Source organism: Ixodes scapularis, unplaced genomic scaffold, assembly GCF_016920785.2.
Source record: "Ixodes scapularis isolate PalLabHiFi unplaced genomic scaffold, ASM1692078v2 PGA_scaffold13__105_contigs__length_92229423, whole genome shotgun sequence".
Taxonomy (NCBI): domain Eukaryota; kingdom Metazoa; phylum Arthropoda; class Arachnida; order Ixodida; family Ixodidae; genus Ixodes; species Ixodes scapularis.
The window spans coordinates 62,438,077-62,462,660 of record NW_024609839.1 but is presented as its reverse complement, the minus strand read 5'-3'; the positions used below and the strand labels follow the sequence as shown (position 1 = coordinate 62,462,660).

Sequence of the window (24,584 nt, the reverse complement as noted above, 5' to 3'; positions counted from 1 at the left end):
ACAGTTCTCTACGTTTTGTATTCCTTTATTGGCTTTCGTTGCAAAAATGTGTTCGGTTTAATTAACACACTCTCGGCATAGACGACATTGCGACATGGAATACAACTGGAAGCATAGCGGGATCTAGTAAAATAATGCGACGCCCCAGCATGTCTTGGAGTGCAACCTTTTGGCAATGAACTGCCCCGCTCTTCATAGTAACATGTGTTGACCAGAGTCCCTACTTTGATTGGTTGGGAAACCGTTTTGGCAGCCTGCAAAAATTCTGTGCACTTAAAATATTGGTGTCGAAAGGGTGGAATATATACAAGTGGTTTGACTAGAACAGTACACTTGGCACCAATATATAATGCACATAAGAACCACTGCAGTCGGTGGAATTGTGCGCTTGGTGTGTATTTGTATCGCTAACAAATCGACTCCTTGAGTATGCTTGGCATGAGCCCCATAGTTGTGTCACTAACAAATCGACTCCTTGAGTACTTTGCGGGCATGTGCTCGGTTACATTTCGATTGCCGCTTTGTCGGCAACCATTTCTTTACGGATTCCTCATGTTTCTGTGATAATTTGTCAGCCGGGCAGTACCCCACAAAACACTGCCAAATGAAATGATACTTAACAAAGTGCTGACACTATACTTGGAGCTTCACAAAAGCAAAGCAAGTTCTCTAGTGAAAAGTACATCCTCTTCACTGGCTCTTTTTCAGCTTATATCAATCCTTTGCTTCCAGAAGCCTTCCTAAAAGTCTGCCAGCAGATGGTGCTTGGCAACACACTAACTGACAAGATGAGTCTTACAGAAGTGAATTCTACTTAAACACTTAAAACTGCAATCTGGGTGTACACAGAGCGGCCTCTTTTCACTGGTTCTGTTTCAGCTTCTCCAACTTAGCAGCTAGTGCTTCGCTGAAGAGCCGTCGGTAAGCAGGGCTGAATGAATCCAACAGAGAGTTGATTGTCTCGAATGTTTCTCCGTTGTCGATGTCCCGGCAGTCGTAGTCGCTGCCCACCACCTGGAACCCTTGCCGTGACATCATAATGCACATGCGCCGTCCTTCTTTGGTCTCGAGGTTGAAGTAACTGGCCAAGTGGCTAGTGGAAAGTGTGGACAATTGGACGTCTGTTACGCCGAAACGGATTTCGTCCAGTATCGGCTTCAGCTCGTCTTGGAATGGCTTTTCCTCGATGCCATACTTGTAGCTGCAGTCGTCCCTCTGCGACGGAAAGTGGGGCGGTTTGATACTTTAGACCCCCGTTACAAACATTAAAAAAAAAGCGGCGTGGGATGGCCAAAGAAACGCGCTTTCCCTGTAAGGCTCGTCAGATTATGAGGTGCTGGAGAAAACCAGCCTCCTGCGTTAAGTCCTTATTTCAAACGCGCTCTGTTCGCATTTCGCCCATTGAAAAGCATGAGGGAAGCGCCTTGGCACACACCCTGTATCGCTGCGCCGCAGTGTTCTTCTGCAGCATAAGGTTACTTGCTTTCATCATCGTCGCCATGACAACGAAAGCCGAATTACCTTTTCGGACGGCATGTGTGTCACTGGGGGGTGTGTTAACCCATCCCCCCGCCTGCATTCACGCCACTTTGCTGCGACAGTCTGTGGCTGCTCATTACAATACTATTAAACTTAGGCTAGCAGATGCCAATCAGAAAATGGTGTTTGTTGCCATGGTGACGGCGATGAAAGCAGACTGCCTTTACGCTGCGGAAGAACACTGCCGCAGCGATACGAGGTGTGTGCTGATGCCCTTTCCGCATGCTTTTCAATGGGTGGAATGCAAACAATGAGAGTTCGAAATAAGGACTTAATGTAGAAGGCTAGCTTTCTCCAGCGCTTCATAATTTGACATGCCTTACACAAAAGGTATGATTTTAGACTAAAGTGTAAAAATTTTTTTTTTTTTTTTTTTTTTTTACAACATAGGTTTAAAGTAGCGAAGTGCCGGAAAGTGGCATGACAGGAAAAGCCTTTAATAATGGAGTGCTCCCCTGGTGGCCGGCTCAAGAACTACAAAGTGAGAACCACAAAGTTCTGAGGAAAAACAGTTGCTTTTATTCTCCTTGGACAGTAATGAATTCATATGCCAAGGCAAAGTTTGACAGATGTGAATAAGTGTTTCTGTGAAACATTTCAGGTTCAAATTCACATTTAGCCAAACGTTTGAGAATCCCTAATTCTAACAACTGCACTACTTCAGATAGAAGTTCGACATGCCTCAAAAAAACTTTTTTTTTTTGTTTTTTTTTTCGCATTTTTGGGAAGAATAAGTGGGGTAAAATCGTGTAAAAGTGGCAAATTAACAAGTGCGGATTTCTTGCCTTAGGATATTAGCTTGATTAACCGATTCTGTCTGCAATGCCGCGTGCGTTGTACAGCAAACGCAGTTTCCTGCTAAGCGCACCATACGTACGCAGGTATTCAGAAACTGGTTAAAGATATGACGAACCGTAGATAAATTATTTATCGCAAGCAAAGCGTGTGTCTTAGGGCTGCTATGACCACGGTCTCGTGATTTCGCGTAAACCTGTCGCGTTGTGAACGCGACGTCATGCATGGAACACGGAGGTGGTGTGGAATGTGACAATACCAATAGCACCACATAGTCTGCGAGACCGAGAGGAAATGGGCTGGGTCTTTATCGTAAGCCAAATGAAGCGTGGTGTGCATGAAACAAGACGTGATATTGAACTCACAGACATGGTAGCTGGAGATCTTGGTGGAGTTCCAGTGAAGCACGCGGTGCTATTCTGTCAAATCCAAATCAAAGATTTAAATGTCCATGCTCCAGATCTCCGTCGGCTGACCGGGTGTGTTGCGTGATCGGTGGAGGCACGACGTAAAAAACCACATGTATCCGATATGATCGTAGTAGCAGATTGATAGATTACGAGTAAAAATCGAGCGTATGGCTAAACGAACAGTGCGTCTCCGAAAGTTCCTCCACGGCTCCTCAGTTATCTTCGCAAGTTGTATTTCTTTGATCGTACCCTAGATGGCGCGGAGATATAGCGAACGCGGCGACACATAGCGATAGTGTTAGGAAGCAGCTAACTTCTGATGATGATGATGATGATGATTTTATGGCTGTTCCCTTTGAAGCGGGCGGTTTGAATAGAAATCAGACCTAGCCGAATAAAAACGGTGAGAAAAAAATTTCACTACTGTTGCATTCTTCGCCACCAGACCTCCAGCCTCCTTTTAGTCCTCTCGACTGCGTCGCTGCAGCTGGTGGCTGGGCTGCAGTGCCACTGCAGCGCGATTTAGGTCCGCACTGGGCCAGCACACAGCATCCCTGCCTGTGTCCCCAACTCGGAAGCCGAGGGCTTCTGCCAGAAATTGTTCGTGTGATTGTGCCTCGTCTAGATGCAGCCCGTTGTCTGGCGCCTGGCCCCAATCTACCGGGTGTCTTGGTACGAGACTTGGGCAGGAGAGCACAATATGCTTGATAGTTTCCTCGGTTTCGCCACATGCCCGGCATGATGTTGATTGTACCTGTTGGTCAAACCGCTGCCTGTACACTAGCGTTCTTAGCCCTCCCGCACGTGCTTCAAAAAGCAGGCGGCTGCCCATGCTATTATCATACAGGGTTGTCTCTGTCGATATTTCATTTTTCCAGCGGTTGTACACTTGCAGGGTTGACTTTGAGCGGGCCGCCTCCGACCACTGCACAGCCTCTTCCTCGCGCACTCTCTTCCGCACCTCCAGTTCCCACTTTTGCTCTGTAGTGGCAGCCACGGGCACAGTAAAGAAGCCATATTTCTTTTCCAGCTGGTACAGTCGCTTTCTCCACTTTGTCTGTATCCCTGTCAAGTGTATGTACACAAATAGTCGTTTGGCCCACCGCGGCGAAATGCCAGGCAGTGCACTCTGGGAACTAGTAAGCTACTCAGTTTCGGTTTCGATAGAGCAGCTCCAGTTGCCATGACCGAATGTGCGGCTTGCGTTTTCGATTATCTGACTTCCCACGAATGTACAATACCCTAAATCTCGAGCGATTCTGAAGACAGACCGGGGCACTTTTCTTGGTTTTCGGCGTGATTCCGAGTCCAACAACTATCACGTTTTCACCGACGCAGCCTTTCAAGATAACCTTGGTGCACTCGCTTTTACCGTTTTACACGGTACTGACCATTCCATAACGCAGCCCTGCGCTTCCCCGGTTGAAGGAGAACTTCTTGCCGTCGCACTAGCTGCCGCTGACAACTCTTCCCCCAGCTGCAACGCTACACCACACACATCTACACGGACTCAAAGTAGGCGTGCCCTCACCTCCCCTCGTCGATTTGGAACGGGTCCCGCGGAGCGGAATTTTGCCTCCCTCGCGGATTTTGGAAAGAACTCCAGATCTATGAGTAAAGTTCACCATTAAAAACGGTTTGTATGTGCGAATATGCTTATATGATTGCGAGATAACTTCGTGCGCATACGCGATATTGAATTGGTGGAATGCAAGCGGGTGGGGACTTCACTTCGTGCAGTTCTGCGGGTCAGTACAGATGGGAGATAAGAAGTGTGTTCGATTTTAGCTTTTCAAAGGCGTCTCCGAGTTTTACCTCGCGTACTCAAGCGTATAAAGAAAAACAGTAATTGCAAAAAGGTATATGTCGTCAATGGACGTACAAAGCAAAATAACAAACTTCCTGACCCGAAACACTTATTTCAAGGTGCTAGCTCGGTGTACGCATACTTATTGGTTGTTCAAGCGTGTTGACTCGTACACAAGCAAGATCCCCGAGCTTCGCAGCGTCGAGATTACAGGCACTGGCTCGTCCACATACCTCGAAGTGCTAACAGAAAGGCTCGAGTACAAAAATACAACACGCATGTGTCAAGCTAAATTTTACGTGTGGTTCGGGCTTGTGCTAAAGCTTCGAGGTCTGGTCATTTGGGTTAGTTTAGAAAGTAAAAACGTTACGCTTGGTACCAGGAAACATGAAATAACGGCTGTTTAAAGTCCACGCTCTGTGCATAATCTGTCGACGTGACGATTGAAACCGAAACCATATCACTCTCCTCCCTAACCAACGCCCCCCCCCCCCCCCCCCCCCCCGAAGAAAAAAAAAAAAAAACGAGGACAAGATGAGTAGCACGCAGGACAGGGCATACACACTGTCCTATGTGCTACTCATCCTCGTTTCTTTTTATCGTATATCCTCATTATGAAGTGATACCGCTCGTATGGCTGATACAGGGTTTCGGTATGCGCTGTGTAGTGTCACATTACCATCCTGGAATTTGAACTTGTTGTGATGTTTTGAAATAGACTGAATCATGCGCAGAGCCCGGAATGTTTAGCAAAAAGAGAAGACGACAAGGTAAGCGTGTACATGCGAGACAGCTCAGGCAACCTCAGGACGGGCTGTGTCGGCTGTGTTCCGTGTTTACACCAAATAAAGCTGTAAATGTACAATGTGTCCCTGACCAAAAAAAAAAAAAAGAAGATGAAATTGTGTATTTCAAACATTATTGAATATTTTATTCTGAAATTTTATGTATTGAATGGTTACGCCGTTGGGATTGACTTTGTTAATTCTTATTTCTAGTTTTTAATATACATTTTCTCGGCAACAACAGATAGGATTCCACATGTTACTGGCTTTAAACTGAAGCTAAGTAAAATAAGCTTCACACATCCAGCATGTAAGAAAAAAAATATTGTTCTTACTTGTCATGAGCCATAAGAGGGGAAATTCTTTTAAAATAATTTTAAACATGAGTTTTCGTAAATTCCAAAAGTTTTAGGTTGGAACTGTTGGCAGGCTATTTTATTATAAGCTGTCAAACTTGTAGAGGAACCGGATACATAGTTCAGAATATTCCAAACATAACATTTTGAAAATTCACACGCAAAATATATGCCTTTCTTGGTGTCTTTTTTATCCTCCCCTAATCCCTTCTTCGTGTTCCTCTTCCTTCTGCGGGGCCTTCAGGGTATAAATAAATAAATATAAACAAACACCGGCGTCTACCAATTTTAAATACCAGGGGGCGCGGATTTTGGCGCCGTATTTAAATGGCTCGGAGCACTCATTCGCGCTCATCGTTTCCCAGTTTTGTTCCTCAGACTGCATATAATTTATTGGCACTAAAGCTAAAAATATATTTTTGTTTTGTTTACCCTACCATCCCTCCTTAATCGAACGATGTTTCATCGACTGCCGCGAAACGGCGTGAACGGGTGGGCCGGGTAGGTTATCACGCGCCCCAGTGGCACACGGTACACGCGCGACGAAATATCCCTACAGCGTGCGATACGCGTAACGATTGGCGATGAAACGCTAGTGTCGACGAAACGTGCGTCCGCGAAACGTGTTTCACGAAACGATAAAGACCCGTCCGGACCAGAAGCCAAAGTTTCAGAACGAACGGTTATCTTCAGAAAATTGAACATAACTTTTGAATAAGGGAACGATTCGTTCTGAAACTTTGATTTCTGGTTCGGACCGTTGGCGCTACATTTGGGCGGAGAATGAGCGTTCTGCGATTAGTAGCCTATTTCTGAGGCAGTATAGATTTCTTCCTGCGAAGCTTAGGATTTTCTTATTCAAGGACAGCTCCAGTTAGCGAAACATGCCCAGGAACGCAGTAATTGCATAATCCAAGCACAGCTCCAGTTAGCGAAGCATGCTCAGGAGTAAGGCACGGCCAGGGGGGGGGGGGGGGGGGGGGGGGGGGGGGGGGGCATGGGGCCCCCGAAATCTTTCATTTTACTGGGACCCTCCTCTCCCCCCTCCCCCCTCATGCAGCATTTTGTCATCCCCCCCCCCCCCCCCCCCCGCCCCGAAACAAAATCCTGGCTACGTGCCTGCCAGGAGTGTAGTAATTGTACGATTCAGTATGCAGGCACACAAGTCATGCATAAAGAATGCAGTGGCATGAAAAGAGTAGTAAGAGAAACAGTTACAATAGAAACGATTGGCAACTGTATAAGCCAAGCATCTTTGCACCTCAGTAACGCTTCCAAAGACTTCCTACGAATTGAATGCGTGATTTTTTTTAAATGTTTTTTTTTAGAGGGGGAAGTGTCGAAGTGAAGGTTAATGACGCATCTGTGTTGCGGAGGGCGGTACGTTTATCTTTGTAAGCATCCTCAGGAGGCTGCAGGACGACGTGAACAACCTGTATTTTGTTCAGAAAAGGAGCGCCAAATGGAAGGGCCCGAAGTGTTCTGGGTTTGAGTATGAGCGAATCTTTTGACCATTCTGGGTTGAAAGGTTGGCGACCTTCAGGGGAGGACGTACGTAAGTAAGACGTTTGCTGAATAAACTTTTAGCCAAGTTTCAGACTTTGTACTCCTGTCACCTTTTTTTAGAGCACAGCTCTTAGGCGCCCGTTTCCAGGTTGAGCGGCGTCGGCGTCAGCGTAACCGCGCGTTGCATTATAGAACGTTTCCTTGCTAAAGTAAGCGGGGAAATTGACGTTACGTGACCTCAACACTAATTCAGTTTCCCCGCTAAATTTAGCTGGAAAATTTTCGCTAAATTTCTCCGCTAAATTTAGTGGGGAATTGGACGTCAAGTGTCCTCAACGCCAATTCAATCTCCCTGCTAAATTAAGCGGAGAAATTTTCGCTAAATTTAGCGGGAAATTTGGGGAAAATTTTCCGCTAAATGGGAGGGGAGCAGGAGAGGATGAGGGGAGGGTACGGAGGGGGCAGGAGGGGCATACCCGCCCCTCCTCCTCCCTCTCAAGAGCTGCGCTCTGATTCGGCATTACAGAAAATTGTAAACGTCTCTCTTTTTTTCTTTTATTTTTATATCAGCATTACACTGTTTGCACATCGTACAAAAAACGCGGTGTTCACCACAGATCCGAGGACAAAAACTGTCCGTCCCACAAGAAAGAAATGCGCCCCTGACGATGTGCGCAAAGTGTGTTTAGCATGAACGTGTTGGCAGAGCGTGACCGCGGATGGGGATTTCGAAGGGGCTTTCGAAAATCTGTTGCAACGGAGCGTTTTAGCTCCGTTGAGTGGGCTTTTCCTTACGACTTGGGTGCAATGCGGCGTATACACAGTCTCCCGTAAACCGTGCCGTGGCCCGTGGGTGCTGCACTTACCCATGGAGCAGGTGGGGAAAATTCGTTCAGGCAAGAAAACTTCGTGCACATGCATTAAAAAAAGAAAAAAAGGGTTTTAGAGTTTGTGCTAGCTACGATTCCATTTTGCTCATAAAAACTGCAGCCGTTACGAAGGTATGCCGGAGCTCCGATTTGCCCCGATGCACCTCGAATGCAGTTGCAGTTCGTATTTTTCGGAAGTTTGGAGGACACGCAAGGGCGCTGGGGCATACATTCTAAATTTATAATGCGCTCCCGCTTCTATTCAAGTTGCAATTACGTTTTGTTGCCTTTTATGTTTTGCTTTCTGTACAAATTATGCATCAGAAACCGTTTAACGTCGAAAAACCTACTATACAATGCGGAGTTTGTTTTCTTTTCTTTTTTGTGTGTAAAATGTAGCAATATTTCTTTTTCCCAGGAACGACAGCATTAAAAGGGATTCAATGACAGGACCATCCATTAAATGCACATTAAAGTTGTTTTCATTTGCTTTTTGTTTTGCTTTTTTTTAATTCGAATATTTATTTTATTGGGGCGTGAGCTTTGCAGTGCACGTATATAGTGTGCACTTTCGAAGGTCCAGGCGTGTATGGTGCCATTTTCCCTGAGGTTACCGTGACGCAGTCTTGTACGTGTTACACGGAAGAAAAAAGAAGTGTAATCTATTACAATTACAACTACTTTTGGTTAAAAAGTATTCAATTAGACTACTCGATTACTTGAAAAGAAAAAGTATAATTGACCTTTGCTTGAAAATGTAAGCGTTCCTTTCCCGATTACTTCGGGTTTTCGAAACGGCATATTTTTTTTTTCTGCCGGTTTAGAAACGGGTATTTCGTACTCTCGGTTATTGAATTTAAAATCACCGAAATATAAACTACTTATTTTCTTAATCCACCGATTTTGATCAAAACCATTCTCCTGTGGGATACTGGGTTCGAGCAACGAGACGAGACGGCCAACTCCGTGGCGCGTGGACTCGCCGGCCGCGCCCCGGTAACGGCCGCCGCCGACGTGGTGGATCGCCCCGAGAAGGACACCATGGACGCTTACAACGAGGTAACCCTGTGGTACCGGTTAGCCAGAAGAACGATGGCCCTGCCCCACCCCCGTCTGACGCGGGAGGAGGCGGTGGTATTCCGCCAGTTACAGACTAACTCCGTGATAACCCCAGTGTTAGCAAAGCACCTGTGGCCGGAGGTATACGTAACAGACTTATGCAGACTGTGCGGGAAGGAAAGGGCCACGTTGGCCCACATCCTGGAAGACTGCGAATGCGCGAACGCGGACAACAGTGCAGACGTTCTCCCGCCCCTCATGGAGGAGGCGAAGAGATCCGAAGACTACGACGTCCAACACACGGCCGTCCAGCAGATCCTAGCGGCACTCGAGAAGCAGCGACCGGACGGGATGGAAGCAGAAAGGGTTAACCCGAGTACGCTGAAGCCCGCCGCGAGCGGCTCTCCCCGCTAAGAAGACGTCCGGCCACGTCGCCCCAAGAACCCACCTGAGAGGGTGGGATGGTAGGGGTTACTGCAGGAGACCCATTAAAGTTGCTCTCTCTCTCTCTCTCTGGTAGAAAACTGTACAAAGAATGCCTCAGGAAGGGGAGGAGAAAACAGTAATAATTACGAGTAATTTTAGCACTTCATAAAGTAGTCAGGTTACTCTTGCGATTACTTCCTACTAGATGTATTCAAATTATTACAAAATTACTCCAAAAAGTAATCGGTTACGAGTAATTTGATTATTTGAGTGACGTGCAAGCCCGCTGAGGACGGCGTTCCAACTGCTCCTGATTGATTGCTTACCACGAGATAACGCACCGGTAGTGATGTCTCCACCCCCTCCCTTTTCTCTCTCTCTCTCTCTCTTTAGCAGCCCTGTAACTCTAGAACACCCACAAGTTGAGTACCCCCTCCCCATCCCTCGCAGAATAAGTCTATGATTAGGATTCCGTGTTTTCGGGTAAATCCGAAAAACTCCGAAGAATGTTAATGCACCTTTGCATTCATTGCATTATCAATTTATCATCCCCAAAACACTCGAGGTAAATTTCCCATCACACCGAACATATAAAAAAACCCTCAAAATTTCGAGGTCAAAGACAAAATAAAGAGAAAAAGATGCGGTATTTTACAAATAAACTTCGTAAGAGCACAGGGTCAGTGGTCCTGAGGAAACTCCGCTTCAGTTTCCTTTGAAATCTCGAACTATTCTGACAAAAGGGGTTTGCCTTTTGGCTCGTCGAGTTCCCTCAAGACAACGCAGCCATAGTACCCGGATTTGTGGGTTTTTTTTTTTTTTTTTTTAATTTATTTTTTATTTTTCTTATCGGGGGGGGGGGGGGGGGGGGGGGGCAGTGAAATAAACTCAAGTAAACCCCGCATTTTTTGCGAAAAATAAACTCCGAAAAATACCCTCCGAACTAGCCTATGATGCACAGCCCTCGGAGCCCTTCACAGAAATGTTTGTTTGTTTGTTTGTTTGTTTGTTTGTTTGTATCTTTGTTTCTTTGTTTCTTTATTTCTTTCTTTCTTTGTTTCTTTCTTTCTTTCAGAATGCGACGGAATCTTATTGGTTCGAAAAATTCACTTTAAGGTTTGGATAAATTTCTATATGGATATCTATAGCCTAATATTTGAATGGAAACAAATACTGATCATTTGTTCTTCGATTAAAAAAACTCATCCAATAGCATAATAAAGATGATGGAAGTGATTTCGGCAAGTAATCATCCAACAATTTTACCACCTCTGGTCTTCTTTTCTTTTTTTTCTTTTTTTCACGCATTTTAGAGCGTGCATAAATATTTCACGCCTCGTCAAAACGCTTTCACTGATAATTTTTATTCATTTCCCAATTAACCTTTCCGGAAAATTGTCCGCAGCACGCAGTTCACTCCTCATATTTCTAGCGATATCTTACGTCCGCTTAAAAGAGGCACGGACGTTCATTTTATCTCCCCAGATTTATTACGCCACTATAATTTTGCTTCTTCATTTTAAAATCTTTTGTTGGCATTGATTGTTTTTTAAGTTTGTAATTAGTTCAAACATTTTTTTTTTTAAAAACGTGCATTTGGCACATTTATAAAAAAACTTAAACGTCTCAAAATCCTTTCCCTAAACTTTTAAATTATTTTTATAAAAGGGGCTTGGTACACTTATATTTAAAAAAAAAAAAGTTAAAAAAATCACTTCTTTGTAGCTTGCTTTTTTTTTTTTTTTTTTTTTTTTATACAGGACTTGGTACAGTTATAATAAAAAATAGGAAACTCGTCTCCCTATTTTTTTTCCCCTCGTTGATAGACGGGACTTGGCAGTTACAAAAAACGAGCAAAAGTCATATTTTTATTGTAGTTACGTTTTTTGCTTATTAATATCATCGCGAGATCGCTTTTATTAGCAACGCTCCGTCTCTTTTCCCCGAAGACTCATTCAACTTGAAAACGATATGTACAGGAATAATAAAACATAAAGCCCTAAAAAAAAATCAAAAGTAATAAAAAGGCGACTTCAGGTTTGCCCGTTGATATCTCCTGTACTAAATGTATAGTCTTAAAAAAAAAATGCATGACGTGATTTACGAGCCGCACACACGTTCGCCGACTCTCTTTTGGAACAATGAGGTAAGAAAAATTAGTTTTCGTTTTGTTTCGTTCTCGCAGAATCACGCGCTCTTGCGAGCGACCTAAATTGTTAGAAAAATCTTTCGGGGATACGTAAATCGAACGAAAATCCCAAAATAAAGGTAAACTGTCGCCATTATTTTTTTGTTTTCTTCCGCCGGACCTTGAAGTAAATGAAACGGTGCATCTCTCTCCCTCTCTGTGTGTGTGTGTGTGCGCGCGTGCGTGCGTGCGGACGTGTGTGTGTGTGTCTGTGTGTGTGTGTGTGTTGCGTGTGCGTGTGTGTGTGTGTGTTGTGTGTGTGTTGTGTTGTGTGTGTGTGCGTGTGTGCGTGTGTGTGTGTGTGCGTGTGTGTGTGTGTGTGTGTGTGTGTGTGTGTGTGTGTGTGTGTGTTTCGGCTGTATGGTTTTGGTTTCTTTTTTTTTTTTTAGTTCGGAAATACTTAGTACGATCGCTGCTGGCTTATTTGCAGTCCCCTCGCAAAGGGAAGATTGCACGAAGGGATACGAGGACGACGAAACGTTTCGACTTCATTCACCGTGGCGCTGAAACAGCGAGAAGACAGAACCACAGCGGGACGCTTTGTCCAGCATGGTTTCTATGGGAAAACTCGGTGTTCAGCCGACACAAGGACCTGGATCCTGTCACGTCATCTTCCTCAATCGAGCGCGGGGCACTGACGGGGCACGAGAGCCGCGACAGTCTTCGGCCGGGGCCTCGTGTTCCATTGGCGCTTCGCCGATCGGACTCGGTCCTCGGTCCTCAACCAAACGTCGACGCTGGCGTTCGGCCACGGTGCGTTCGGCTACGTCAGCCGAGCGCCGCGGCATAAACAGAAACACAGAATTCACGTTGCCGTCGCTGTTGTCCCCGTGGGTTCAGTTCTCAACCTGTCCGCTACGGGCACGAACGCCCCTCGTGTTTACTTCATCATCATCACCATCATCATCATCATCATCATCTGTTTATTTAATAGACCCTTTCCGAAATTCAGTCCGGTTACCACTGTAACTATCGTCGCCTAACTGTATATTATCTGTACATGCTAATGGCTGCTTTTGATGACTGACGAAGGAAGAATTTGAAGACGGGCACCGATGTGGAGCCCTGAACGTTCCAGACGTTACTCCGCTGAAGCGTTTGATACCAGCGTGACGAAACTTATGCGGACCGCAAGTTCGTCTGCTTTTGCAGGGGTTGTGGTGACCAGAACGCCGAGCTCTGATTGGTTCTGAATGAAAAATAGTGGGCAGACCTCAAGGCAGCTTGCTTTGAGTTACACCCACTATTCTTTTATCAGAGCCAATCAAATCTCGGCGTCATTCTGACGTCACCACAACCCCTGCAAAAGAAGCAGACGAACTTGCACTCCGCATCAGCTTCTGTGCGCTACGCATTCGAGGGTGTCGTCGAAATCCTCGAAATATTTGGCTTCAGCACGCCGAAGACGCCTCGGGACAATAAAATGTGGCGAATATTATCGAGAACTTTACTCGAGTGAGCGCCTCGTAGAGGGTGATAGTTTCTTGCCGCCACCAAGCCTGGCACGCGACATTCGAGACACGAATATTTTGCAGACTCATACAGGGTGCGCGGAGGTAAACAAAAACAAAAAAATGGCCGAACTTCCGGGGGGAGTATTTTACTTCCGGTGGGCTATTTATTGTTTTGCTTGCTTTTGAGGGCCCCTCAGGTGAGTAGCGCATGTTCCAAAAGTCTCAACGCCGGCGACTAACTGTGGTACCTCCCGAAATTTACGTACACGAGATCTCCATCCCTTCTGGTTCTCTCGGGTGATAAAAAAATAAATAAAAAAGAGCACTTGTTCCTCGGGGAAATGACGAATCCGCCGAACGCATCGTGGGGCGCATCTGCAGGACCATCTATCCGACTAGTCTGGTCCAAATACCTAGCTGAGATTGACTTAAAAATCTACAAACCCGTAAACGCGTTCATCTACTTCGCGAACGGTACGGCATCGGCGGTGGAGACTTTCCCCAGGCGCCGAACCGGATCTTGGTTTTTTAGCGAACAGTCTTTAAGCTTAACTATGTCATGGATAATGGAGCGATGCTGGCAGCGTCTGTAACCGCGAAAAAACTCGAGAGAAATGCCCATTCTCCCATTGGCTGATCAATACGGCTCCTAGATAGCCACTGGCGGCCGCTTCATGAGAACGTGCGGTCGGCCACCGCTCTCGTGTCAGGCATTGCTGGAGCCTGGCGACGCCACCGACGTTGCCAGGCACGGCGTCGTCGGTAGCGTCCTCTCGTCTCGAGATCATCGAAATTACTTCCCTCGTGACATTTTGTTCGTGCCGCGGTACGCAGAGCCGTCGCGCACCCTCCCAAACACGAGGCAAACATCGGAGAACCGGAGGTATTTCTCTCCCCCTCTCTGTCATGGCGGCCGGAAGTGGCGTGAACAGCCTGTCTTAGTAACGTAAGAAAAACGCAAGCAGACGGTGTTGTGCCAACCGTGCCTTTAGACAGCGAAAACCCTCCAGTAGCTGTGCTTGCTCCATTACGAAAAAAAAAAAAAAGTCACGAAATTAAAATTTTGACATGTTTGTTAGCGCTTTTCAAGGTAAGGAAGCGGACTTAATTAAAATTTTGGTGCGTGTGCGTGTTTTTTTGTGTTTTTTTTTCTCTCTTCAGCATCTGCTCTAAGACAAAAGAAAAAAAAAAAAATCATTTTTGTTTGCGAAGTGCAGAATATTTGAAAGGAAACTGTCTCCCCAGGGCAGGCAACTCTGACGGCGTTCAAGCTCCTAAAATTGTATTACTCAACATTTTTTTTTAAGTGAAAACAGACAAAACTAAAAGTTATACGCGCTCATTAAGCTAAAAAATGAAAAAAATACGCGTAATTTAGTATAACCACTTTTTGAAGAGCAGAATAAATGTACTTTTGTTACGAGGGCACGCGGACGAAAAACAACCCCGGGGTTTACGGTACCCCGCTCCGTGTTCAAATCTCCAGAGTCCGATGCGCGGTCCTGTCGTTATAATTGTATCTGTCCATCGCGCTGGTAGCCTCGCTTACGTTCTACTGCAGCTCGTAATTTTTATTTTTATGTGCGGCAGTTTAAAAACCCCAAGTCGTTAATTTGTGCCGTACGACGTGCATCTTCGTAAAGCACGCTTCTTCCTATTTTCTCAAATGTGTCCTCGTTTTACGTCAGTCTACGTCTCTGTCTTGTTCTATCATGCTGTGTATCTACTATGCCGATTTATTGTGCTTTCTGTCTACCCCTTTTTATATCTATCTAGTATGCTTTTAGTGCTATGTCAATCTCTGTATTGTTCTTTTCTTGCGACCAGCTCTGGGCCTCCTCTCTTTATATATACATGTGTGTGTGTGTGTGTGTGTGTGTGTGTGTGTGTGTGTGTGTGTGTGTGTGTGTGTGTGTGTGTGTGTGTGTGTGTGTTGCGCGTAGCAGTATGGTCCTGAATGTTTGCTTGTTATGTATATTGCACTCAATGAATTGATGTATAAAAATAATCAAATATAATTTGGGGAATGTCGCACAAGTTATGTTTTGTGAGACGTAGTCTCGGCATTAAAAACAACGGCCTGCAAAGCTTTTTTTTTTTTTAATCTGCTTTTTTATTATTCTTTATTATAGCTTGTCACACTAACTTTTTTGTTTTTCTTTTTTCCGAATAGCTTCATTGTTTTTGTTTTTTTATCGCCTTTTGATATATTCCTCGATCTTACTTTTATAAATGAAAGAAAAAAACATTTGGCTCGCTTATTTTTGTAAGCAAAATTTTCGTTGCTTTTTTATTCTTTTTTGTCCGAGGAGTGGAAGCAGGCTATAGACGCTTTACACACGCGCCAAATTACAGCCGCCATTGCTGACCTTCTCTTGTATTACCAAGATGCCGAGCAACTGAAACGGTAGTTGAGGATCCTCTACAAAGGCCGATGCTTTAGAAAAGGACACAGTTGAATATAATATGTCAATAACCTGGCCTGCTATGGTAATGATGAAGTGAAATAAAGGGAATAAAAAGAAACAAAAACTGAAGGTCAGGTATGGTGGCGTCCATGCACAGCTGCTGCAAAGCGTCTATACTTTTTGAGTATTTCTTATTTTATTTTCCCCGTCATTAGTGATGACAAACATTTGAAGATACTATTTATTATTACTCTGTTTAGCATGTCTTTCTGTTTTCATGTTCTCCAAACCATGTCCATTTCATTTATTACTTTTTTCTTTATTTTCGGCGGCATGTTTGACTCTTCTAATGCCCACGTCCCTACTAACCCCCTCACCCCCTTTTTTTGTTAAATTTATCTCGTGATAGGGTAGGCTTTACCGCTAGATCCATCTAACCTCATATATTCATGCAACCGTCCCGTCGTTCCCTAAAAATCATTCTTCAACTCTATCTCCCCAAATCTTTTACACAACGAGCCCACGCGAGCACGGGGCGGAAATCTACCGGGTCCACTCTCTGCATGCCTTTGCTCCCTATTTTTCTCGAACCTTTATCCCTATATTTCCACAAGTTATGTTACTGCTTTCCCTGCATTTTTTTTGTTTTTCTTGCCCATTTCCCTTATTTTTTTCCCCTCACCTCACGTGTCTGAGGTCGTACCTCCATTCAACTATATAGGTCCCTTTATCTTTATTTCTTTCCTACCTCTGCCTTGTCCCTACGCTTTCCCTTTTTTGCCTTGTTTGCATTCTACTATCACGCCCCCCCCCCCTTTTTTTTTCCTTCCTTTTTTTTTGTGTTTTCTTTTCTCGTGGTCCCCATTTATTGCGGCGAAACGCGGAGGACGCTGCAAGCCATCGAAGTCAATCGCAAGTCGTGTGATTGTCACATGACCTTGGGAGAAGCACGGCAGTACGCGGGATGCGTAGTCACGTGGTACGCTCGCAGCCCCGGTCTGGTTTCGGTGACTCTTATGCATTCGCCGCGGTCCATCGTGAGGTTCAGTGGAGCGCAGCACATGCACACTTTGAGGTCGGTGAACCCCTTTCCCTAGTTTCTATTCTCTCCTCTTCCCCATACGCGCTCCTCCTTCTCATTCTTCCCTATAAGGGATGTAGCAATTTTGCTCTCCCCAATTGCCTTTAGCCTGATTCATGGGTCGTCTGCTCGACTTCGGCGGATCTTTTGACTGCGCCATCCACCTGCTTTATTCTGTTTCTTTTTCCATTAGTTTTCCTTTTTTTTCTCTCTGTACTATTTTTTTGCCGGTTGCTGTTTGTTTCGTGCGCCTCAAGCTGTGCTCTAGCGCGCAAGGAGAGGCCCGTTCATGCGGCATATTCGTGTGTCCCGATTCAGGATCTGGATTATACGAAGATGGTGCCCCTCTGTTAGAACCTGTTTGTTATTCTGATTTTTTTCTCTTTCTCGTTTATAAAATCAATTACACGCAGGCGAAGTATTAGAATTTAGTTATAGACTGACGTATACGAGTAACTATAAAAAACACGTGGAAAAAAAAAACAAATACTTTTCTATATATTTTGCAGGAACTTATTTTCGTTTCAGATGAACTATGGTCCAATCTGGGATTATTCAGTACGTCTTAGTTAATTTTAAACGTAGAATACTTTTTTAGCGAGGGTAATTCGGTGACAACGTGAAGACGCCAAAATGTTACGACCCGGAGCACAATATGTAGTATCATTGCCGCAGCAGAGCTTCCTCGTGGGTGGCGCCTCGCTCCCATTGGTTGACGTAAGCGATCATGTGACCATATAGCGACAACCAATGGCGTTCTCGTCGGAAGCTGCGGTACGAAACTCGGTACGTCAATTATTCTTTCCCCAATTCCTTTTCCTTTAATCGGCAGCGGCGATCGTGCACAGAAGGCGCGAAACTTCGATGTCATCTTATCTCCAATACACCCTCACGCTCATTCATAATTTCACAAACATTTACCTACCCAGAGCCGTATATTTGGTACGCCAACCTCGTCGGGTGTGACCGAAGTATACTGCCGTGCATTTTTGGGCATGTACTAAATGAACGAATACGTCACAAGTGCAAGATGGTCAAGGCAAAAATCGCTACGTTCCGCCCTATATTCCGTTTACCCCTAAGCTGACAGTACGGTGGGGGCTACGCTCTGACCGGGCCAATCAGTCGCCTTCCTTTCACCTCCTGATACCGTTTTCTGCGCGCTGGAACGGGCTTGAGCTTGATCAAGTGGCGAAAGGTACGGCCGGTCCAACGAGCACGCACACCTTTCACCTCGCTGTCAGCTACAGACGTAGAACGGCCGTTCGCCCAAAACATGGCGAGATCAGCACAAGACGTTGAGAGCTGGAAGCCGGGGCAAGCAAACGGAAAACTCTAATGGTAATGGGTGAGGCAGAAAGAAATACAGAGAGGAAGAAAGAAGAGCATTCTATCCCTCTCATCTACACCCCCGCAGCACCACTGATGACGTCGTGGCGGTCGAGGTGGCCTTCCGAATATCGCCAACAGCCTTTTTTTTTTCTCTCTCTCTCACTCTCTCTCTCTCCATCTGCCATCTTTGGGTATTCGATCCTCTCGGGACGTTTCTTTCGCTTCGCCCACCTCTCTATCGAGGCGTTCTTTTTTTTTCTTTCTACTCGGGCTTCTCCAGACTCCAAGTGTCCCCCAAGAAGCGACAATCTAAAAGCGAACGAACGAGCTGGTCACACTCTTTCTTCCTCCCCACCGCTTCTTTGCTTCGGGGCCATTGAACGCGTAGCGATGACAGCGGGGGCCGACGATGACGACCCATTGGACTGGGAGAACCGCAATTTACGAGCCCTGTCGGCGGCGGTCTCCTTCGCCGCCCGCTGCACTCCGCTTCACCTCGCGATGGACCGCGTCTGACCCTACGAGTCGCCCCGTCGCCCATACCACCGATGTGAACCTAAGCTCGTACACAGTGCGGGGGGAAAGGTATAATACGTGCTCGCTGGAGCAGACCACGTGATCAGGCTTCCGCCCATACCCAGGAGCGGAGAACGGTGTCAGGTAATGAGAGGGAGGTGGGTGATCACGGTCACGGCAGCTGTCTGTTGCAGACAGGGGGAGAAATTGCACGCTTCAAATTACTTTTTTGTTTGTTTAATTATAAACAATTCGCCCAGCAGGTACAAAAATGTCTGGCAGATTAGACCGCTCCAAAAATGTTCAAACATCCCATAGTCAAAAAGACAATCTTCAAGCAATGGAGCCCTGGAACTATACTGCCAAACGAAATTGTGACTATGGAGACTGTTTGACCCTTCGAACATTCCAGACTTGGGGAAGTAATTCGTTACAAATAACGGATTACTTGTGATCCGTTACTTTTTAAGTAATTTTGTAATTGTCACGTTACTTTCTTTGCGGCAGTAATTAGTAATGTAATTTCGTTACAAATATTGGTATCGAACTACTTTAATTACTCATAATACAGAAACTGGAGCGTGTGACCACTCACTCGATCAAGGCTTAAAAACGAGTGCTCGCGACCGTGCATTTTTCAGTGCCGTATGCAACAATACTCCGTTCATGCATAAGCTGACAGTGCGTCAAAGCAAGCGAAAAGTGCGAAACCGCAGTTTGACGTTGCGTTTACGCTTGAAAGGTTCGTTTCGAAATGGGAGCTTTCGTATGTCGGTTCTTTACCTCCGAATCTCCTAGCGGAGGTAGACGCATGCTACTGAGCATGCGCACCGATATCTTTGTCTACAGAATTCCAGGGGTCATTTCCGATCGCCGTAAGCTAGCGGGACGGCAAATATGGTTGCAGCTTTCGTTGCCTCGTCAGCTTACAGGGGAACGAAGTTCACCTGCACTCTTTCTCTTAAATACAATTTTTTTTTTTATCAAGAATTGCCATATTGCGGGCGTACGAGAAATGAAAAGCAGAGTTGCGGAACAATCTTTTTTTTTTTTTTAACGTCAAAAGTATTTTTTTTTTAAGTGTACGCGAAAGTAACGTGAAAGCAATTTGTTACGTATAACGAGTGAAGTAATTCGCATTCCATCACTTAGCACTGTTAACATACACTTGTACTGCGCGTTAGCGTGTGTCGATTGTCGACCGTTCCCAACATTGTCGCGTGTGTATATATTTCTAGCTTTTAGCCTCCCATGTAATGGCCCTCGAGAGAGGATACTGACAGTATATCTCGAATTAAATTTAAAAAAAATTATCGTACGAAAGACAGTCTTCAAACACTGTTTGAGCTGTGTCTTTTTCAACGTATGTTATACTGGTCATCCAAAAACTGTTGACGGACATGCATACGAAGCCTGCATATATGTACGAAACAAACATACGTCTATCATACTCGGGTCATGTCCACATATTATTCGCGAACGCTGTGTGCCTATTGCACGATGCACGCGCTGCGTGATCACCGCTTTAGGGTTCAGCATAGTACAGGCGCTCCTCCAGAAGGTCATGTGACCGCTCACACGTCATCGGATTGGCTCGTGTACCGTCCTCCGCGTTCCACCGTATGCATCAGCCGGCTGGCATTCGCTGCTGCTATTGGCGCGCTGCCCTGCCGGACGAGACAACGATGAAGCATGCATAACGGAGTTTGTTTTGCCTCATCGTTGCTCGTTTGTTGGTCTCTGCTTTGTCCGAGTCTCGAGTGTATATATGGCGAGCGTGGCGCCCGGACACATTCACCATGTTTCCGGTCGTTAATCGATCCGTGCCTGTGCGCCTTTTACCAGCTATGTTGGCACGCTTCCAACGAGATAGTTCAGGTACGGTGGGCTGGAAGGGGTGAGATTACCAGATTTTTTTCCATACTTGGAATGGAGAGCCTGCTGGCATAAGGGTGATATAAAGAATGACAAGAACGTAACACATAACCGTCTTGTCCGTCTTTGTGTTTTATGTTGTTCTCATTATTTATATCGCCCTTTTCTTGTCTTTCGACTCTCCATAAGAACATCTAAGTCCCAAATTGACCACGGCCATAGCCTCCTAATGCCACAGCGTGCAGGAAGGGCGGCGCTTCGATCGGCTGGTGTTGAACGCCTGCTAGCAGGCGTCTGTGTGAAGTCGGTCGACTGAGAGTTCTTTAGTAACGCTCACCCAGGTAGCACAAAACGTCGTGGCGACGTCGAGAAAAAGTCCTGGACGTCCGTGACGTCCCACAAAATTCCAGTGACGTTTCTTCGACTTCAAAACAACGTCGGCATATGTTCCGACGTAGTCCCATAAATGACGTCCTAGTGACGTCACGCTTTAACCTTGACGTTGAAAACGTCACCACCACGTCAAGACAAGACGTATTTACAACGTCCAGTACAAGACCTGCAGGTAACTTCACTATACTATCGTGCGGCGTTGCTATAACATTGATATGCGACGTTCTGTTATAACCCCAGAAAGTATATGGCCCGGTTACATCTCGCCTCAAAACCCACATTTTCACCATCGGGGCGATGTCAAGATAGAACGTCCTGACCTCCAGCGTATGTCTATTTATTTTCCCTAGTGGTCCGGTGACCAGACGTCCCGTTTTGGCAGGGACAGTCCCTTTTTAGGCGTCCAGACATTGCGCCCTGCTTTTCATCGTTAGAAAGCGTCATGTCCTGTTTTCAGAAAACCGAAAATAGCTCGACTCGTAACAGGCGTAATTTTACAATAATGGTGCTGATGATATAGAGAGTTCATCATCCCCTTGTAACCGTTCCAGTTGTAAGCGCCAGTTTCAGTTAGCCATAAACAAACTGTCCAAGTGGGCCGACGAAAATGGGTCCAGGTTCTCCCCATGTTAAAAGAAAAACGGTATGTGTGCCTGTTTCTTTGCGCCGTGGGGTGTCTTTGGATCCATCCCTGGACTTGAATTGAACACCAATTCCTGTTAGGAAGGAGCACCCATTTCTTGGTGTAATATTTGATAAAAAGCTCAATTTTATTTCCCACCTTAAATCGCTGAAGCAAAAATGCCTTCAGTACACAAACCGTTTGGAAGTTTTATGTCACAAGTCTTGGGGTGTGATACAGAAAATGCATCCTGCAGTTATAGAACGCCGTTGTACGATCCCGTCTTGACTATGGTGCGGTAGTGTATGGATCGGCTCGGCCGTCTGCCCTTAGTTGAATTCAGTTCACGATCTTGGCCTGCGACTGGCAACAGGAGCTTGCCGGACGTCCCCTGTTCTCAGTTTTTATGCAGAATTCAATGAGCTGTCGCTGAACAAACGATGGACATATCTTTGTGTAACATATGTCTACAAGATTCTGGCCGACCCTCAGTACTCTTCACTTACAAAATCAAAGTTGTTTCGCCTTCTTGAGAGAAAAAAAAAAGAAGAGAAAAAAGCATTGTAATGTCTTTAAAGATACTAAAAATATGTTTGTACAACAAATTCGATATAAACTTAACTCTGCTTCGCATGGTGGTCAATATAATGTTGTTGGGTGCACAATCACGTCGGCATTCTAGGCAATGAGAAAGTCGACAAGCTTGCAGGATCTGCAGGTAACCTTCCCCTGGTCGCTGTCCTTTACCCTATCAATATATAAAGCCTTTGGTAAAGTCCTCGATTCTTCATTGTTGGCAGTTGGAGTACGAAAACAAGCTCCTTGTTACCAAACCTGCTTTGGGAGTTCGGGAAAACTCTTCATGCAAGAGCTAACTTCATGAAACAGTGTTGTGCCGTCTGAGAATTGGACATTCTTTTACAACCCACTGGTATCTGCTTTGGGGGGAATATCCACCAGTGGGTGATCAGCGTGGTGACAGCAAGGCTCACTGGTTTGCCCATGGTTGTGTCCCGGCCTTGAGCCCAAGCGCCTGGACACATTATGCTGAATTTTTCCAACTCAACATTCTATTTCATCCTGCTCTCCTTGTGGGAGAAAATCCTCTAGACTCTTTTGAACGAATAATATAATTTGTGTTAGTATTGGCTTTTTACAGTGATTCTAGCTTTCTAATTATACTTTTGTAAAACCCTTCGTATAGTACAATGATCCTTTCAATTAGTTTGGCGCAGATGGCCTCGTAGCTTTTGCGATCCCAAAATTCTCTCACTTTCGTTTCTCACCGTAAAGAAACGGAGGGCGTGGTTTATTATGTGTTCAAGCTTCTTGCTTCGTGATTGGCCCTTCTGCGTTCTTATCGGCAAACGCCGCAATCTCATTGGATGCGGAGCGACTCTGACGTCAGACATCTGCGGTGGCGCTGCTGTCGCCACTGCGCATGCGCAGAAGGTGTTGGTGTATACGCTCCGTGCGCCGCGACTGGCGCGCCGCCGCGCGGCCGGTACCGAAGGTAGGCAGTGAGAACCCCAGAGAAAACGAAACCGAAACCACGCCGCGTACGTTGGTACGCATTGAAGTCGGCGTGGTGCGGTTGCGCTGGGTTCACAGCATGAAGTGCTGCCTGTGCTGTGTCATTAAATGCTTCAATATTTATGCGTCGTATCTCGTGGAGACAAAGTTTCACAGTTTTTCACCTCGCCGATGTTTTGTGGGACATCGACAACGATGGAGCCGTGCCGTACGACGCGAGAAATTTGGTCTCCCGATCATGTCTGCCACTGTGTCGGCACGGCTGATATATTCTACACTGTCGCTTTGCGCTCTGCGTTTGTTTTCGTACCAGTAACGCCTACATATGTCAGCGCCGATGGGACGAACTGAAATGCCATCCCACACTCGCGGGATTGCAGTGCCGATTTCGTTGGAGGAATGCCTTTCAAAGAAGTTTCGTCCCCATCGTATACGTGTCGATGATATTTCCGGACAAGTATGGCACGCAATCTGTACTTCATGAAGAAGGATTCGAACGGTAAAAAAGTGACAAATATAAATCTAAAGAAAACAACAATGAAGCTCGGAATCCCTGGAGAATCGACGTTTGAGTATGGAAGTTTACGTGGTGTGCTTTCTTCCTTGATCAGCCTCCTTTTGGACGTGGAAACGCTGACACCCCGAGTTTTGTAGGCAACAACTTTTTTTTCTCGGCTTCAGAGCCACCTATCCCAAAGTGGTTCGAACGGGAAGTACCGTCAACTGGTCCCTTACCACCTGTAGAGTGCACACCTCCCAGGATGAGTGGTATTATCTGACAGCCTCTGACGGTCAAAGCCAGTTCCCAATTAGTTACGCCGCCCAAACTAAATTTCCACCTGGTTTCGCTATGCCAACTGTTTTTGTTATAATAAGTGTTGTGCCAAGTCACGGTCATGTCAAAGTACCTGTGTGCCGAAAGTCAGCACCTCGCACAACAGGTTATTACACAACAGCTGACCGCAAAAGCCCTTGGCGGCCAAACCGTGTGTTGGCCGACAACTTTGTTTTCTCGGCTTTGGAACCACCTTTCGTAAAGTTGCTTCAATTGGAAGTACAGTCCACTAGTCCCTTCCTACCTGTAAGGTGTGCACCTCCCACGATGAGTGGTATTCTCTTGAGAGCCTTTTCATGGTCAAAACCGGTTCCCATTGAGTTACGCCGCCCAAACCGAATTTTCACCTGGTTTCCCTATGCCACTTTTTTTTTTTTTTTTTTTTAATAAGTGCTGTGTCATGTTACTGTCAAGTCCAAGAACCTGTGTGCCCAAATCTGCACTTTGCACAGCTCGCTATAACACAACATTTTGGGTTCAATAAAGCTGTACGGGATGTACAGCTTTATTTCTTTATTCGTTAGAAACATAACTTTCACACCTGCGGTATTAAAGAAACTTGGCACTCTTCGTGCACAAACTTAGTGAACATCTCACTCGCCTCCAAATATCATCGTTCCAGCAGTCCTAGGTTTACGGCGACGAGCGAAATAAATTTCCCACTCAGAGCAATTATGGTGGCGGCCGTCTTGTTTTTCGAAAAATTGCTCCAACTCCTTTTTCGGTCGCAACTAGAGAATTACCCCTAATAACGACTCAAACTCAATGTATAAGAAGTGGAGAACAGCTAAATGC

General features: G+C 45.7%; 2 protein-coding genes across 2 annotated transcripts; one reads left to right on the top strand and one right to left on the bottom strand.

The window, feature by feature from the left end:
* Window positions 1–9: 9 nt before the first annotated feature.
* On the bottom strand, window positions 10–2,994 carry LOC115309344 (GSK3-beta interaction protein). The gene is made up of 2 exons (XM_029967601.3): window positions 2,700–2,994; window positions 10–1,215 (listed from the first exon to the last, which is right to left on the bottom strand). Exons 1-2 carry the CDS (start codon window positions 2,703–2,705, stop codon window positions 862–864), a joined length of 360 nt encoding a protein of 119 aa, XP_029823461.2. The 5' UTR covers window positions 2,706–2,994; the 3' UTR covers window positions 10–861.
* A 6,031-nt stretch (window positions 2,995–9,025) lies between these two features.
* On the top strand, window positions 9,026–9,567 carry LOC121835549. The gene has a single exon (XM_042289927.1). The coding sequence runs from the start codon at window positions 9,109–9,111 to the stop codon at window positions 9,538–9,540; it is 432 nt and encodes a 143-aa protein (XP_042145861.1). The 5' UTR covers window positions 9,026–9,108; the 3' UTR covers window positions 9,541–9,567.
* The last annotated feature ends 15,017 nt before the right edge of the window (window positions 9,568–24,584 follow it).